Source organism: Gymnoscopelus microlampas, assembly GCF_963454915.1.
Source record: "Gymnoscopelus microlampas genome assembly, chromosome: 5".
NCBI classification, from domain to species: Eukaryota; Metazoa; Chordata; class Actinopteri; order Myctophiformes; family Myctophidae; genus Gymnoscopelus; species Gymnoscopelus microlampas.
In genome coordinates, this window is record NC_139942.1 from 49627595 (window position 1) to 49647647 (window position 20053).

General features: G+C 41.5%; 1 protein-coding gene across 1 annotated transcript in view; it reads left to right on the plus strand.

Annotated features, from left to right (window-relative positions):
• The window catches only part of onecut3b (one cut homeobox 3b), a gene marked incomplete at both ends in the record, with an annotated part of 26756 nt that extends 6924 nt beyond the window's left edge, over window positions 1–19832 (plus strand). The window contains one exon of the mRNA XM_084056966.1: window positions 19396–19832. Within this exon, the coding sequence (XP_083913092.1) occupies window positions 19396–19832 (437 nt within the window). The remainder of the gene's footprint in view (window positions 1–19395) is intronic.
• Between the last annotated feature and the right edge of the window lie 221 nt (window positions 19833–20053).

Here is a 20053-nt window from a genome sequence, read left to right on the forward strand (position 1 = left end):
AGCTCATACTAGCTGCTTACTAGCCTATTTTTTGGAAAAATCATGAAAATGTGTGCAAATCTTAGAATATATATATATTTTCACAGGAAAATAGCAGATCATATACTAGCTTAAAACACGCCGCGTTTGCAACACATTCTAAGCTTGAGCTTGTAGATCTGCTGTTTTCTGCATAGATATTTAATGTAGAGAGAAAACAGAAAAGACGCTAGCATAGATCCCTGAGGAACGCCGCTCAACAACGTTTAATATGCGTTTTAAGTGAACGTAGGACTTGTAGCAAGATGGAGCACCCTGAAGAGAAGATCGTATTTCATTCTTTCTTTTCTTTTTTCATTTGTTGTTTATTATTACAGGAGCACAAATTAAAATAAATTGCACTATAGAAGTGTTCATTTGCAGCTGTTGTCCCAACAGGCCATGCAGCTCTTTGTCCCTTAACACATATACTGCCAATCCCGAGATATCTCGGGACATTAAATCCACCCGCTACCTGCGTATCCCGAGATATCTCGGGATCGTCTTTTTATGTGGTTTAATAACGAAAAAAAAAAAAAAATTGGTACCATCCTTGATTTTTTTTTTTCCCCATGACGCTTCCGATCCATCCTATGAGAAAATTTCCGACAACCGTTTCCGGTTCGTTTTTTATCTTGAAAAAACAGTTTTCCCCTGGTTTTGGCTAAAGATCATGGTTTTCACACGGTTTAAAAAACGAATGGTAAGCTCCGGTTGTATTTTCTTTTCTTTGATCGACGAACGGTTATCCTCTTTGTGTTTAAAAACGATCTGATAGCCGATCGGAGGCTAAGCTAATCTAAGATGGCCGGTGGGGAAACGTCACAGCCACGTCACAGCCAAACGGATATGACGTTTGCAGCCTCTTTGGGCCGCTGATATCACAGAAGAAGAAAAAGGAAAAAAAGTGTAAACATTATGAGGGCTCGTACGTCCGTCGTTGCTGTTTATAAACACCATCCGATCGCGGATTTTAATGGATATAATTTTTTTGTGAACGGTTCAAAAGGCTATAAAACTCAAAAACGCTGGCAGTGGGTGAGTACCTTATGAATAAACTCTGGCAGGGAATGTGTTGCACAATTCCTATAGACCACTTTTTCAAAAGATCTTTTATAGGAATTTGTTTAGTTAGTCCTCGTCAGATATGGCTGCAAAGACCCTGTTCTGTCTCAATGTAATTAAAGCTGCATTAGGCTACAATGTAACTTTCCTCTTCTACCCTGGATTCGACCCCGATTCAAATCCATTTTTAATTACTGTTTTACCATTGAGCAAATAGAGCCTACCTGCTTGCTCAGGGGATAAGTTTAATCTTGACCTTCGGGTCAAAATTAGTGTCAGATCCTGTGTCAAGGTGAGACATTTGACACCATCTAAATGTCTCAATAGAAGAGCAGGGAGACAAAATACAACCACCCCAGTTGTGTAAGTTATATTGTATTAACATACTCTACCATACAGATTGTATAAGTTATATTGTATTAACATACCATACAGATGGGACAAAAAAGTTACATAGTGCTGCTTTAACCAAACAGAAAAGTTGTACATATAACTAATTTGGAGTATAGGGCTACAAAACAGGAATGTCTATGGACACATGCAGGTTAAAGCACTTTTTTAAAGACCTTGGTGACTCATTATCACAGAAACACAACTACAACACATGACTTATGTTATTTGGCTCATTTCCAAACCATTGCTTAGCAAAACAACCAAACATTTGCATTGGTAAATAAATACACGCTGCTTACCTCCTCTTTAAAAGAAGGAGACCCGCATCATGTCTGCTTCCTCTGACAGAGAGGAGAGAGGTCAGGGGGTCAGCACTTCTCAACATTCTGGACCAAACCATATGCTAGTATTGTTTCCATAAGAGGCAAGACGTAAGGGAGCGCTTGTTTGACCGGAACTGTCCTCTTGATTTCCTACCACGCCACGTGTGTGTGTGTGTGTGTGTGTGTGTGTGTGTGTGTGTGTGTGTGTGTGTGTGTGTGTGTGTGTGTGTGTGTGTGTGTGTGTGTGTGTGTGTGTGTGTGTGTGTGTGTGTGTCTCGCGCGCGCGCGTCGAGGTAGCCTTTAGCTATTTCAGTGAGAATACAAATTCTCCCATTCCAATTATTTTTCATTATAGCCGAGAGGAACAAATATATAGCCATGCACACACTTATAGAATAACTATAGAATAACCTCGCGGTTGAAGCGAAGTTAAACGATAAAAATAAAAAAGAAGTTTACATCCACACATATAAATGTCATTTTTTTTGGTCAACTGCATTTTACCATGAAAGTAGATCCTTGGAAACTGATCCGACAACAACTGACAAAGTTTTCCTTCGGCTTCGGCCATACGGATATGGGATAGGTGGGCAGTACTACGGACATCAACATGCACGGTAGATCATTATCAGACTTAATTTTAACCTTCAACTTCTTGTTTATGCCCCAAGATGACTGGATATACAGGTTTTGCATAGCAATGTGTTGCAATTGTAGAGATATTAGACCTTAATTGTCAAATGTTCAAGCATGTTCTAATCATATACTTTACGTTACTTATAAACATTTTCCAAATATTTTCTTTTTTAACATCTTGGAAAAAAATGCCATTTTAACAGTGAGGTGCCCACTCTCCCTTGGTCCACCTGTCTTGTTATCTTTTAGGATATACTATTACTATTATGTCAAATGTAAAGCTCCTTTGCTCAATTAGCAGAAAATTACAGTGTGGATATGAATAAAAAATAGCCTAAAATAGATATCAGGTCCGTGTTCGCGCTGTGTGTGCATCCAAGCCAAATCATTGCGCTCTTCAGAATCATTTGTAGGTGGAAAATCATCGTGACAAATACAATAATAACTGTGAAATGAGCGAAATAAAAATAACGATTTAACACCAAAACCCACGTCTAATTAAGCTGCTTCCTTTTGTTGTGCGCGTATTAGCATTATTCAATATTTTTCCCCAAATAAAAAAGGAGGCTGTAGCGTGGGATCAATAGCCTAAATATGTATTTATTAATTTCATTTTACAAAGTAATTCGAGTCGATAATATCCTATCTATTTTATGCTTTATGCTTTTTTTGTCTAACTATTTATACAGCAGATGAGAGAATCCAGATATTCAGAGTCGCAGATATCCAGGATAAAAAAGGAATGCCAGGAATCCTCTCTCTCTCTCTCTCAGTGTGTGTGTGTGTGTGTGTGTGTGTGTGTGTGTGTGTGTGTGTGTGTGTGTGTGTGTGTGTGTGTGTGTGTGTGTGTGTGTGTGTGTGTGTGCCTGCGTGCGTGCGTGCGTGCATGCTTGCTTTTGAATTGCCGATGTTATTTATGTATTGCTACATTCATTCATTTATTCATTCATTTTTTTTTGTATTTTCCGCATGTTCATTTCACCATATAGTCCGTATAGTATAAATATATATACATATAATAGTAGCCTATATATAGTAACCTACTATTGCACGTAACAGCGCAAGAAGCCCAAAACAATCTCCACCCGTCGCGGCCCTGATCAGATGAATAACCATGATGAATAAACGGACGCAGATTCAGAACACAGGGCTTTACGTTGACAAATCAACGGAGTCTCCGAATAATCGATTTCTAATCAATTGTAGCTTATTGTACTGAGAGGGGCCGGTTGTCTGTGGTGGGAACTCTCTAACTCCTCGGCCATCAATAGGCTCAATGATCAATAGAATCAATGATAGCGGTGCGGCGCGGTGCGGTGCATCCTCACACAGACAGACACACAGAGTGATTGACGTAATGTTTCTCGCCCCGCAGTAGTCCGTCCCGTGCGGGAGAGGGCCCGTCTCACCGCACAGGGGGCCCGTCTCACCGCACACAAAGCACGGTCTCGTCCGTCGGTCGAGCAGGCGTCGACTAGCAGCACGGTGCGGTTAGTTCACCGTCTGTCCCTCATACATGCATTACATTCATTCATTCATACATACATACTGTACATATATAGCCTACTACCCTACATATATATAGGCTATAGCCTATATAGTATATGTATACGTGCATTATATACATTCATACATACAGTACATAATGTACACATATATACATAAATACTGTACATATTTCCTGCTGTACGTACAGTCATACATACATACAGTACATAAATGCATGCATGCATGCACACACACACACACACACACACACACACACACACACACACACACACACACACACACACACACACACACACACACACACACACACACACACACACACACACACACACACACACACACACACAGTGCATACTACATACTGTACATACATTCATGCATATACAGTATGTATGTATGTATGCACATACAGTATACACTATGCATGCATGCATGCATGCATACTGCACACACACACACACACACACACACACACACACACACACACACACACACACACACACACACACACACACACACACACACACACACACACACACACACACACACACACACACACACACACACACACACACACATGCATCCATCTTCCCATGCACCTGCATCTTCACCTGCATGCACACAAGCACGCACGCACGCACGCACAATGTGAAATTGTTGGCCGATAATAGCACTTAAAAGGGGTCCATTTGGTTCCATTTGCACACTCTCAGAGTTAAATCAACACTGACCATACTACAGTGTAGATTGGGGGGTCAAAGAGATCAGAATGGTATAAAAAGGGGGGTCCGTAGCCCTATAATGCGTATCATACAGGGGGTCCTTGAAATCAAAATGCTTGAGAATCACTGCAATGACTGTAAATATCTTCTCTTATGGGTGTCTGCAATGGCATATCTTTTCAAATGGGGGTCCGTGGACTAATATGTGTCAATCTGGTCCTTGACATGAAAAGGTTGAAGAAGCACTGACCTAATAGGCTCAATAGATTTATTGTATTATTATGGCACAATGGAAATAAATGATGAAATCCAAGTGAGATCACCAACATTAGAATGGCATTGTGATGAGATGAGTGTGGTGAGATCTGCATGATTTCAAGCTTTAAAAGATAATGTTTCTGAGGGTAGAAAGAGTGACAAACGAGGATCCAGAGCTAAAAAGGCTGGTGTCTTTTTATTCACTGCAAAATCACCTGTGTTCATTTAACGTTTAAATGCCCTTCGGGGGCCATTTGTGCCCTACCAGAGTTAAATAAATGCTTAAGATTTTACTGTGTTGGCTTTCACCTTTGTTTAATGTGACTGCAGTGATAACTTATACTGTAAGGCAGCAGTCCTAGTCATGGTGGTTCTCAAACGCTCTGGTCTTCAGCACCCCTCTCCCTGATTCATAACCCACATTTTCAACAATATAACATGACAAATAAGACATGGAGTGAAAGAGTTGCAGTAAGTGCCTTCTGAGAAGATGTTGTTTTTAACTGTGGCCATAACATTTCAGGAAGTCCAGTTCTTACAGTATGTCAATATGTTCAAATAAGACTGAGTATAATGGCAAATGATTTTTGCTTTCTATTCAGTACAAGTTAGCTATAGCTACAATTTCATTGTAGTTTAACACAGATCAGCATGTTCACACAAGGTTCGTCAATGTTTCATCATTAAACATTTCTTTTTCATTTTTCACTTTCTCTCAAGTACCCTTTGTAGTACCTCCTTGTACGCCTAGGGGTGTTTGATTTGATTTATTTGAAATGCAATAAAACCACAGGGTTAGAGCAGTTTGAGGATAAAAACAATAAAGTCCTAAGACATATTTCGATTGTGGTTCCTCTCGCAAGCAACAGTTAATAAGTTACAATACAAAATAATGAGAGTAACATAGGCTACATTAAAAAAAAAGAAGCGATCCACTATCCCTAGACAAATGACCTGTAAAAGGTCAGACAAATGACCTTTTACAGAAGAACCTTTTCTAATAGTCAAGCTTTAGTCTGTTGTTTAAAAGACCTCAGACTGGTTGTCAGTTTGACACTGGTATCAAGGCTGTTCCACTGTGTAGCTCCTAAATGTAAGTAAATGATCCCTTTCCACCACAATGTTTTTTATTTAAAAAGGCACACATTTGCATCATGCATGGGGATATGTGTACATGCAAATTGCATGTACACATATCCCCATTTGAGAAACACTGCATTGGTTCTCAATCTTTTCAGGCCACGACCCCCCAAAATAATCATATACAAACTGGTAACCCCCCACCCTGACAAGCACTGAATTGGAGTTGAGGCATTACTTTTTGTTTGACTCGCCCACCCCCCACCCCACCCCACCCTTGATCCATGGCCACATGCACTCTCAACCTATTACATACTGTAGGGTGTGTAATTATCTGCATGCTCGCTGTGTTGAGACTGAGAGTGAGTGAGACAGTACAATTGTCCCATATGTCCTGCTGCACACATGAAAAAAAAAACTCAGCGTTAAAGGAGCACTTCACCTTTTTTCAACCGTATATCTTCATAATTGATCCTCCTCACTAATGCTCATTATAAGATAAGTATCATCTACTCGCTCTGTGTCTTAGAGCAGTGGTTCCAGGTGGTCCCCAGCTAAATGATGGACAGTTGGTAACCAAATGGACTCTATAAAGAAAACATCACATGGATGCACCTGGGACGTATCATCAGTGTTGTAGCCAGGGGGTCATAGGGTGTTTCGGGTCTCGCAACAACATACACCCTCTCCCAGGTGACCCAGCCGGGGTTGATCAAGCCCCGATTTACATCCCAGTAGCTACCCAGTCCCACGGTCAGTCCTCTTAGGGAAAGACAGGGCCACTCAGTCTGCTTCTCCGGAACTACTCTGCCGGGACTGCATGGGGGAGGCTCTGACACATGGAGGGACTAGGCTCTGTGGGTGGCCTCCTGACCTAAAGGAGCACTTCACTTTTTTCAACCGTATATCTTCATAATTGATCCTCCTCACTAATGCTCATTATAAGATAGGTACCATCTCCTCGCTCTGTGTCTTAGAGCAGTGGTTCCAGGTGGTCCCCAGCTAAATGATGGACAGTTGGTAACCAAATGGAATTGTGGACAAAATGTTATCCAACGATAACAAAATATTCTAAGTCTTGAGAGTCTAAATCTCATCAAATGGTGGTCAGTGGCTGAAATGGCGAATAAATAATGGGCCTTGATATGAAAAGGGTTGAAAACCACTGTCTTAGAGGGTTTGTCTCTCATGGCTTCAAATGCATCAACTATTTCACTAAGCTCCACAGATAAACACCGTGAAAATAGCCAAACTACAAGCTCACAACGCCTCGCACTACGAGGCGTTGTGAGCTTGTAGATCGTCTATTTTCACAACGTTTGCCTCTTTCTTATGTAATATTTGTCTAGTTGGCCAATTTGGTATTAAAAAGGTATTAAAAAGTCCTTAAAGAGTTAGGGTTAGGGTTAGTCCTGTATACACTTATACTGTATGATGTTCTATGTTGGTTTGTTTACTGTTGAGTGAGACAACAATGTGGGAGGTTCCTCTTGAGCATGACTTGACATGACGTTCTCCATGTTTAGCGGAGTAAATGTGTGGATCAACTTGAGGTCAAGACGGGGGCCTATAAGTGGTGCGATAGGATACAGCCCTGATACCTTTAGCATCATTGACATGTGGCCATAGCTGTACGAACGAGGTGGGATGAGAAAGAGCCACTTGAGACCGGTTTGGAGGGGGGGGGGGGGTTCATCACTTGTCTCCAGGAGAAAAGCCCATTTGGTAATGAGGCAACTAAAGATAGCCCCGGATCGGCTTGGTTCTAGGGTCTCCAGAGAGGCCTGCTTTAATGAGCAGCTCTCTCTCCCTCTCTGCTTGCTTTCCCCGGCGGTCCCATTCATCGCTGCAGAATGGGGGGAATTTGCAGGAGGCCAAAAGAGTCTCATTTAGAATGGACCTATTGATTATCCGCGATATATGCATTGACCGCCATCACAGCATGCAGGCCGTGTGCTGTGTGCGTATATAGTATACTAACTCCATGGTTCTCTTCCAGGCTGCAGCACGATTGCTTAGCGGATGACAGTGGTCTTGCTCCCAGTCGGTGTTGTTGCCAGACTTTGTGAGAGAAACAAGCAACCAGGTCAAGGAAGACAAGCCCAAAAGAAGTGACTATATAGGCACCATGAGCACTTTAAACCTATATAGTGTATACATTGGCTATTTGAAAATAGCCGATCTACAAGCTTGTAGATCTGCTATTTTCCCAAAAAATCTTGAAATAAGACGTGGAATATTTGGAATATCTTTGAAACATTCTAACAACACAAATCTGCTCCCTGGCACAAAACATTTTCAAATGGGGGGTTATAAGGACAAATAAATATTAATTTGGGGGGTCCATGACATGAAAATATTTGAGAATCACTGGTATAAATAATAATAAAAAACGTGGAAGCAACTCCAAATAAGCAACTACACTTTAGAAACAATATTTACAAGCAACTTTACAGAAAAACAAGCCCAAAGTCGCTTATAGTAAGCAGACATGGCAACAGTGCTCCCAGTGTGGGAGACACAGCCTGTAGCCTCTACTACTACTCCACTAGGCTTGTGTTCCAGCTAATGGAGGAGAAACAGAGTGGTGTTGGCATTGCAAAATGGCCCAGTAGCGTATAAGTTGTTCGAAAACAGGCATTATGTATTAAATTATCACTATATTAGCACTAGCATTCAGTCATTACATTAGGGGAGTATTGAGTTTGGTTTGGAGACAGCACTTAGAGCGAGGGGCCAGGGAGGGAGGAGGAGATATTCTGGCATGGCTGGGCCCCGGACCAATTGAATAAACGTTCCATGAAATGGTTCTGAAGTGCGGATCAATCAATATGGGGGACTATCAATCTGAGGGCAAATTAAAACAATTGAGAACAACAATGAGAGGCGAACAGATGGAGGAGGAAGAGGAGTCTGGAAGTCTTTGTCTCGCCTGGACAAAGAAGACACACACACAACAAATCAGTTACGCCTATTACACCACGTTGTTAGCTTGTAGATCAGTTATTATCCGCCGTATAAATTAAGCTTTTAAGGTGGCAAAACGCCTCATAATTGCCAGATCAAACAGGGTACTACAGGGCATAACATGACCATGAAATATGCTAGGCTACGCTGTACGTTGTTTAATTAGTTCATGTGCTGCGATTTGTCAAAGACAAAATGTTGGTAAATATATCAAAAATAAATAAATGAACAACATTGGCTATTCAAAAGCACACACACACACACACACACACACACACACACACACACACACACACACACACACACACACACACACACACACACACACACACACACACACACACACACACACACACACACACACACACACACACAGTATTGATCGGCCCTCACAGTCAAATCTGTTTACTGCCGTTGTCTAAATGTGCTGTAAAGTCATCAGTCATTTGCATATACACTCTACTGCAGCCAAAGCTGTTTCCTTTCCTCTTTCCTTCCTGCCTTCCTTAAAGGAGTAGTTCACCCCAAAAAATGACTTATTTTCTATCAATTACACACCGTATGAAGCCTTGAATTCAGGGAGATCTTTTGTTTTTTGTCGCATCAAATGATTGGCTCAGGAATGCGTCAAAAACTGAAAGAAATCTCCATGAATTCAAGGCTTCATGGGGTGATTAATTGATAGAGAATAAGTAATTTTTTGGGGTGAACTACTCCTTTAACCACTCAAAAACCCTATATGGTTGAGCGGAGTTCCTCTGGGCTCTATACAAGTGTCTTTTCCGTTTTCTGATATTGTGGGAAAAGCTTTCGCAGAAAATAGCCGACCGACAAGCTCACAACGTGTGGCGCAGCGACGCGTTGTGAGCTTGTCGATCGGCTATTTTCTGCGAAAGCCTTCCCCACAATACGGATGCTGGGGTTTAAAGGGATAGTTCACCCCCAAAATGACTTTTTTTCATCAATTAGTTACCCCATGGAGACTTGAATTCATGGATATCTTTTAGTTTTTGTCGCATTCCTAAGCCAATAATTTGATGACCGGCAACTGTTCCGGTATAGGAGACACAAAGAGTCTCCTTTTTTGGGGGCGAACTATCCCTTTAAGTGGTTAATTCCTTCCTTCCTTCCTCCCCTCTCCTCTCCTCTCCTCTCCCTCTCCTCTCCTCTCCTCTCCTCTCCTCTCCTCTCCTCTCCTCTCCTCTCCTCTCCTCTCCTCTCCTCGTGTCCTCTCTCTCATACACATGTACACAAACGTCCCTCGGTAGGTAAATTAAGCCTTCTTTTAAAACACTTTGCTCAGGGCTATTATCTCTGCTATTGGCTTGGTTTCTCCGGCAACAAGCGCCGTTACGCTCAGCAGCTGTTTATGCGCGCGTGTGTGTGTGTGTGTGTGCCTGCGTGCGTGCGTGTGTGTGTGTGTGTATAAACACATTATAATAAACACAAGGGCACTGCTGCACGCCGCCACACCACGCATACAGAAACACCCACAAACAAACGCACGGCACGCACAATAATACGCAGTAAAAATATAGCTGACTTAAATTATACATTTTCTATTATTTTTTTTGTCTCTCTAGCCTAATAAATAATAAGCTCCACTCTCCTCTGTCTCTCTCTCCATATACTGTATATAGTATATATAGGTAACATTGCTCATAAGGGGTAAACTCACACGTTATTAACGCTTAATTAACTTGGCTTAATTCATGATTAACTAAGGCATTAATTCATCATTAATTCATCATTAATTCCTTGTCTTCATCATCAATTAATAATGTTTAAGTAACTATTGCTTAATCAAAGTATCATTAGTTAATCATGTTATTCCACAGTTACTTAATACATGAATTCATATGCGACCATATTATGGGCCACACGTGGTGTGTTTGTAGATCTACCTTTATCAGTCAGTTCTATGCCCAGGATGAGTGCTCATAGGCGGGTAGGATTAGTGAGGAGACTCAGTCTCTGATACTGGTTGTTCCAAAACTTCCATATGGCGCATGGGGGTCTCCCAAGTTGGACTGGCTCACTGGATAGGCCCACCTGGATAGGCCCACTGGATAGGCCCCACCTGGGGGTCCCCCAGGGGGACCCCCAGGTGGGTAATTTTTCATCCTTACTTGTCTCATCTAATAAAGTCACGACAATTTGATCATGAACTACTAGTTAATTCACAATGACTTATTAGTTGGTTACTAGATCTTTGGACGCCAAAGTAAAGTCACATCAATTTCATTATTAACTCATGTTTAATTAATACTGAAATCACAAATAACAAAACAAGACACCTTTTAAATTTCAATTGTCTTTATTGATCCTTTACAAGCCCCATTGACAACCATAATAACATAACACATAATATATACATACATGCATCATTTATTATTGTATTACACAAAAAAAGGCCGTACAGTGCCAGTTTCTCCTTTCTTAAACATAAAGATTTTAAATAAAAGACACAACACACATACACTTACACACATACAGGAAAAACCAAGACCAAGGCTAGAATAATCTATCGCCCGGTACAAGAAGGTGTTGAAGCTTGTTAGGATTTAAGAAGCACATTCATATAACAACTAGTCCATACCCATGGGGGGATATGCGCACATGATCTGGCAACCCGGGAGGCAGTTCGTCCCATAGCTCACGGGGCCATCCCACAGCTGGGCAGCCGCAACCATGGCGACATTCTTTTACACAAAAACGCTAATAAACGGCTGAGATTTGGTGAAATCGAAAAACGGGATTTGTTGTTCCGTGCACATGGTAATGGTCCATGGTTGTGTGCAAATTCAGATCAATTGCTCCAGCCACTGAGGAGAACCGGGCAGAACAGTTTTTGGCCTCACCACCTCACCACCACTACAGTGCTTTGTAGAATTATAGTAGGATGGTAGTCTTTACCACTTTACTAAACTCTGCTCCACTTTCTGTGCCGTTGAACCAGAGGTCAGCAATATTACGGATCTAAAAGAGAAGATTATGCTTCTTGATATAAACAAGAAACAATTGTTTTTTTTGCACGAAATTAAGAAAACATAATGCAGCAGACTGGTGGTCGTGTGTTAATGCTGCTGCATTATGTTTTCTGTTTTTCGTGCAAAAAAACAATTGCTTCTTGTTTATATCAAGAAGCATAATCTTCTCTTTTAGATCCATAATATTGCTGACCTCTGGTTCGACGGCACAGAAAGTGGAGCAGAGTTTAGCAAAGTGATAAAGACTACCATTGTTTCTGAATGTGCTTCTTAAATCCTAACAAGCTTCAACACCTTCTTGTACCGGGCGATAGATTCTTCTAGCCTTGGTCTTGGTTTTTCCTTATGTGTGTAAGTGTATGTGTGTTGTGTCTTTTATTTATTTATTTTTGTCAGTATTTTATTTTGTCAGTGGGGCTTGTAAAGGATCAATAAAGACAATTGAAATATAAAAGGTGTCTTGTTTTGTTATTTGTGATTTCAGTATTAATTTAACATTAGTTAATAATGAAATTGATGTGACTTTAGTGGCGTACAAAGATCTAGTAACTAACTAATTCATTAACTATTAGTTCATGATGAAATTGTTGTGACTTTATTGGAAGAGATAAGTAAAGATGAAAAATGACCCACCTGGGGGACCCCCTGGGGATCCCCCTGGGACCAGTGAGCCAGTCCAACTTGGGAGACCCCCATGCGCCACATGGAAGTTTTGGAACAACCAGTGTCAGAGACCGAGTCTCCTCACATATCCTACCCGCCTATGAGCACTCATCCTGGGCATATAACTGACTGATAAAAGCAGATCTACAAACACACCACGTGTGGCCCATAATATGGTCGCATATGAATTCATTAAAGGGATAGCTCACCCCCAAAATGACTTTTTTTCAATTGATTAGTCACCCCATGGAGACTTGAAATCATGGATATTTTTTTGTTTTTGTCTCATTCCTAAGACAATAATTTGATGACCGGCAGTGGTTCCGGTATAGGAGACACAAAGAGTCTCCTTTGTGTCACCTACCGGAACCACTACCTACCGGTCTGCTGGTCATCAAGTTATTGGCTTAGGAATGCAACAAAAACAAAAAAATATCCTTGAATTCAAGTCTCCATGGGGTGATAATCAATAGGAAAAATGTAATTTTTGGGGTGAACTATCCCTTTAAGTAGGCCTAACTGTGGAATAACATGCTTAACTAAAGATAGTTACTTCAACATGAATTGATGATGAATTACAAGGAATTCATGATGAATTACAAATTTATGATAAATTAATGCTTAAATAATGTATTAGTTAAATATTAATTAAGCGTTATTTAAGCGTTAATTATGTAACCCTTATGAGCAAGTGTTACCATAACATATATATTAATAGCTCCACTCCTCTGTCTCTCTCTATATATATATAATATATATATAATAATAATAAACTCCACTCCTCTCTCTCTATATATAATAATAATAAGCTCCTCTGTCTCTCCACCACATTCTCTCTCTTTGTTCTTCATCTTCTCCACAGATAAACAATTTCTTCTCCTGCTGTCTGTCACACGCGCGCACTCCCGAGCAAATGCTCCCCGACGCGGGGTGTACGCGCGCGGGGGCGCGCGCGCACGCGCACACACACACACACACACACACACACACACACACACACACACACACACACACACACACACACACACACACACACACACACACACACACACACACACACACACACACACACACCTCGGCCTCGCTCGCGCGCCAGGCGGATCGATGCGGATCGATCGGGTGGGGAAGGGAGCCCTGATTACTGGACCACGTGTTCGGGAGAAAACCGCGGAAAATCGATCATTGCAGCTTTTTAGGGCAGCAGAACAGAACAGACTCCCTCACACTGTCTCTGTCTCTCTCTCTCTCTGTCTCTCTCTCTGTGTGTGTGTGTGTGTGTGTGTGTGTGTGTGTGTGTGTGTGTGTGTGTGTGTGTGTGTGTGTGTGTGTGTGTGTGTGTGTGTGCGCGCGCGCGCGTGCGTGCGTAATGCTAGGCTATAGACCAATATATTGTATAATTTGAGAAATATAGACATTGTGAGGACCATTTTACTGGTCCTATCAAAGAAAACAAAAATGTTTTGTAGTTAAAAACAAAAAGACTGTTAGAGATTTTTAAATTTAAAAATAAAAATCAGGTTGATGTTATAGGATTATGGATTAGACATTTAGAAATTAGGTTTAGGGATTAGAGATATGAGTTATGGCTGATTTACACTTGGTTGCATGCTGGTGTCATGCACGAAAAATAGCTGATCTACAAGCTGACAACGTATGGCAGGCAGCGCGAAGTTGTCAGCTTGTAGATCAGCTATAGGTTTACGTTTAAAAATGGCAAAACATTTTTGTAAAAATGGAATTCATAAAATCACTGTAGTAAAATGTTGAAGTCCCCACAAGTATAGTATTACAAACCTGTGCGTGCGTGCGTGTAGGCTACTAACTGTCTGTGCACCAAGACACTATAGGCTACAGTCGGCTGGCTGGACTCAGGTCTAAATCTTTAGGCAGCCAATTTCTTTTTGAGCTTCTATAACTCCCATCACACCACTGACTGAGCCCCTACACTTCACTTCTGGTTAACCCCATTATTACTATTTTAGACCAAAAGCCTCTCAATATCCTTTATTTCAAGAGATTTAAAGAGAATTATCAAGGCATCCCATTTGACAATTATATTAAAATCTCTGAGACTGGGATCCCAATCTTCCCTGGGAAAATCCTCAGTGTTATCTTAACTATCAGAGTTACAGACAGATACTTTTTTTTATTTTTCTATTTTATTTTTGCATATCACACAACTGACCCAGCATTTCTGTTCATTCTTTGTGGTATTTTAGAAAACTAGATTTTCAGGCCTTCAAAATATGCGGCCTGAAAATCTAGTCCCATGTTGCGCTGATAAGAGCAATGATCACCGAAGCATGGCCATTTCAATTGTTAAACACTGCTATAACACTGCTGCTAAGCAGCGATGCACTTGCAGCACCTATAGGTACAGTCATACAAGGTTCGGGAGGTAGGGGTGTACGTACACTTCCTAGTAAAAAACGGAAGTGAACAGATCCACTTCCGGGATGCACCATTGAACTCCACACCCGTCAGACAATGTATGGGTGAAGTTTAAAGGCAATCCGCAAAACCGGAACTAGGACGGAAAAAAACGAAGTGGTATTTTTTTAATGAAATTGGAAGTCTGTGGAGCCTGTAGCATACTGAGAACTGGAGTTACAGTATGTCTGTTTAAAGCCCAGCCAATAAGAACACAGAGGGGGCGGGCTTAAGCAATTACAGCCTTCCCTATTGGCTGTCTAAGAGCACCGACCAAGTTTGGGGTCATGCATTAGCATGCTGGGAACTGGAGTTATGGCTGTTTAAAGGAGTAGTTCACCCAAAAAATTACTTATTTTCTATCTATTACACACTCCACGAAGCCTTTCGGGACTTCTAGAATACCGTCGATAAACGACCGAGCAGGTTCGGTCCTGTCCCAACCGGTCGAGCCGTCGATAGCCATCATGGGGTAGTGAAGTGAATCAAAGCACGAGTAACGGTTGTAATCGCTGTAATCAGCGTTGCCATGTCGGCTTTGGGCTTCTTTTTCTGTAAAGTTGCTTGTAAAAATTGGTAGTTGCGGGTTTCGATTTTTTGGGCTTGTTTCTAACGTGCAGTTGCTTATTTAGGCTTGTTTCCAAATTGTTTTAATTATTATTTAAACCAGTGGTTCTCAAATATTTTCACGAAACTGTTTTGTTCATTTGTGTTGTTAGAATGTTTTAAAAAATATTCCAAATATTCCACATTTTATTGCAAGAGTTTTTGAAAATAGCCGAGCTTGTCAAATAACCGGTGAATATAGGTTCAAAGTGCTCATGTGGCCTATAAGTTGATTCTTTTGGGCTTGTTTTCCTAGACCTTGTTGCTTATTTCTCTCACAAAATATGGCAACAGTGCCAGTAAAAATTAGTCCTCATTAACATCGGCCGACAGTTTGTGCGAAACTAAATGCCAACAGACTGCCAGTCTGTTGTAGTCTATTCACCTTACGAAGGCTCTATATACGTCCTCACGGTGGGGGCTCCTCACTAGCAGGTGAATTATCAGGATACAACAGCAGTGACAACACACATAAAATGTGTGTCGGGAGGAATCAATTGGCATTACGACTAAATTGGGGAGAATAAGGGGTAAAAAGCACACAAAAATGTGTTTTCAATATGTTGACCTGAAGATATCCAATGGTGTTTTGTTGCAGCCTCTGTTCACTTCATTATCATTCTCCTCTCTGTGATTTAGGGCCAGTGGTTCTCAACCGTCTTCCTTTTAACGACCCCCAAATTGATATGCATCATGCTTTTTATTTGTCACTGACTTATTATCCTAGCCTGGTTCCATACCATAGACCCCGCCCACTCTCTGAGTGGACTGCCTCTTGGTCTGGTGTTGTAAATGTGAACCTAGGACTTCTCCGGTACAAAATGTATTGTCCAATGAGAGTCGGAGGTGGGCGTGGGGATCCCTTAGGATTGGTTTAAGGAATTTCTAATTCCCTCCCCCTTGTAATCACCGACACATGGAGCCAATGTCAGACTGAAGCTCCACGCAGTTTCAGTCTGATAATCAGGCTATTATTATCCCGCAGATTGTGCCACGTATAAAATATATTAAAGCAAGATACAAAAAAATGTAATAGATTGACAGTAATCTAAAAGATTATATAAACAAATATACAGTAGGACTTTACACTAATACTTAGGGACTTGACAGGCACAGTAACTTATCATAATTAGCAGCGTTTCCGTATGCAGTCAATGCTGATCAAAAACAGCAACGTACACCCTAGTGTGCAAAGTGACCATGTGCAGATGTACAAAGCTACAGGATGAATCAATGTGCAAGTGTCGCATATATACAGTATACAGTAACATAGCATGTATAGCACGTATATACATAGCATGGGCAGCATTTCTCAAACAAATATCTTTTTATTTCTGTTTATATGATGTGTTGCATAGTATTGTATATCTGTCTGTCATTAAATGTTTAGATGAATTGAGTACAAAGGACCCCAATTGAAACAAGCCATAGGCTTTCTTGGGTTTGAAATCCTCTTAGCAGACCTTGTATTGAACTGTACTTTCCATGTGCTTTTCTTTTGCAAACTGCTAATAAAGTATTCAATCAATCAACCCAGGGCTCAGGTTTTACATAGCATATACTGTACATAGCACGGGCAGCATTTCTCAAACAAAGAACAGTTCCAGGGCTCAGGTTTTAGATACTGTATACAATACACACATTGTCGTACCCTCTTCACATTGGCCCCGATTCACTAAGCAATTTAGGACCATATTTTGATCTTACTGGCATTTAAGACAATATTTTGCTTAGTGAATCGGGGCCATTGTTCCTACATTTAGTCCGTAAACCATTCACTTTTCCATGTGTGATGTTATGGCACACAGCTGAAACACATCAATCAATACAGTATGTTCCTTTGTTTGGCTTCATTATTGTTGTTGAGTCTTAAAGGAGACACTTTGAAATGTGGGCCACTTTGTCACTCTTACAGTACTTTAAACACTTACGCACAAAGGCGTAATTTCAGGAAGAGATAGGGGGTGGCAAAAATACGTTACCACTTATGCCCCAATTCCCAAATCCCCTGAGAGTCCAAGTGATGCCCCTGCCTAAACCGTATACTGAATTGACTGGATTCCCAAGAGCTCCCAATAGGCGCCGTCCTGTTTTCGTGCTGCACTATAAATATCTTTGCTTAGCTTGTAGATCGGCTATATTCGCTGACTGTTTTCCTCAGAATAGCGACGCTATAGGGTTCAATTGGTCAATAGGATTTCATTACTCAAACCCGTTTTTTTTAAACATCTTTTTCCCATAATTAAGATATATTGGCTTATTTCATGATCGTTGTTGAAGTCTGAAGCCTCTCAAAACATAATCACACTAAACTCATCACACTTATCAAAATGCTATTCTGATGCTGGTGTCCTCATTTAGATTTCATAACTCAGGTCCATTGTGCCATAAGCTTACACCCCCCCCTCCCCCCACCAGCTCCATGCATATGCATGGAACTCTAATTACTTATGGATTATAGCACAATGGACCCAAATTGCGTGAGAACACACCAACATCCGAATAGCATTTTGATAGATTGTGGTGAGTCGTGTGTGATTTAGAGCGGTTTAAGATATGTTTTGAGAGGCACCAGACTTCAATAATAATCATGAATATCCAATATAACTCTTTTTAAAAAGAGTTTAAAAAGAGAGGACCCACATGTGAAAAAAAGCCAGTACTGCACGTTCCTTCAACCACTTCAACCCTATATCTACACTAGGTCCGCTCCCTTTTTCCCCCTTCACACCAAATCTCTTCACCATGAAATAACCAATCTACAAGTTCAAAATGTGACGTGTTTGTGAGCTTGTAGATTTTACTCGTATGGATATGAAGCATCAACTGACGGTGAAAAAGTACTAATTTATCCAAAGACTAAGAAAACAAATACATTTTCTCCAAACACGGACGTTACATCAAATGTAACTCAATATCATAAACGACACAAGAGTCACATCGGTTACCTGACAGAATCACCGAGCTGATTTGTTTATTTTTGGAACACAGTTCTTATATGACGCGACGCTAAGATGACCCTATAGTAATTTCAATAGAAAAAATACTGTGACTCGGGGGATAACGGAGTGACTTCAGGACCTTGATACTCTATTGCAGTGGTTCTCAACCAGTGGTCCGGGGACCACCAGTGGTCCTTGAGCGGGTTCCAGGTGGTCCCCAGCTAAAGGATGTACAATTGGTAACCAAATGGACCCTTATAATAGATCTTTAAGTCTTGAGAGCGTAAAATGAAACCAAATGGACCCCTACGGGTCCATTTGGTTTCATTTTACACTCTCAAGAGTTAAATTATTGTTAAACATCTACGCTCTCAAGAGTTAAATTATTGTTAAACATCTGCATTACTTATTTTACAAGAAGTCTACGTAATTTGAGAATGTAGAATAATTGTTCTTTTGATCAACATTTTTCTGTTATCTCTCCTATGGTACCAACATCAATACAGCACGGATGGAATTGTGAACAAAATCTTATCCAACGATAACAAAATATTCTTAAGTTTTGGGTCTGAGAGTCTAAATCTCATCAAACGGTGGTTCCGTGGCTCAAATGCCGAACAAATAATGGACCTTTATATGAAAAGGGTTGAAAACCCACTGCTCTATTGCCAATGGCATTACAAATCATCACCATTCAATTGAAAATAAAACTTGTTCTCTGTCCTTCCCTTTCCCCTTCTCCATCTCTTTCCCCTTCTCCATCCATTTCCCCTCCTCCATCTCATCCATGCAGCATGTAAGCGCAAGGAGCAGGACCAGGGACGCGAGCGGAGCCAGCTGCCCAAGAAGCAGCGACTGGTCTTCACCGACCTGCAACGGCGCACCCTGGTAGCCATCTTCCGGGAGAACCGCCGGCCGTCCAAGGAGATGCAGATCACCATCTCCCAGCAGCTGGGCCTGGAGCTCTCCACCGTCTCCAACTTCTTCATGAACTCGCGCCGGCGCTCCCACGACCGCTGGGGCACGGCGGCGCCGGCCATAGACGAGCAGCACAACAACAACAACAGCAACCACAGCAGCAACCACCACAACCACCACCACCAGGGGGGCGTGCACAGCCACGGCCACGTGCACGCCCCTCACGGAAACAGCAACAACCACAACAACAACAACGCCTCGCCAGTTCATCCCGGCACCTCTTCTTCCTCCACGTTCTCCATCAAGGCCTGAACCAACGCGGTGGTTCTTTAAAGTGTGGGTGCAGGCAGGGGGGACCTTCAGGGTTCCTTGGAGGAGGGGGGTTCCAAATGGACCATTACAGGTCTGTAACTCTGAGAGTGTACAACATGGAACCGAATGGTTCCATTTGTACGCTCTAAGAGTTATGGGCGTTCCTTGAAATTAAAAGGAAGTTTGAAGGGATGACATGGATGGATGTAGGAGGGGTGGTC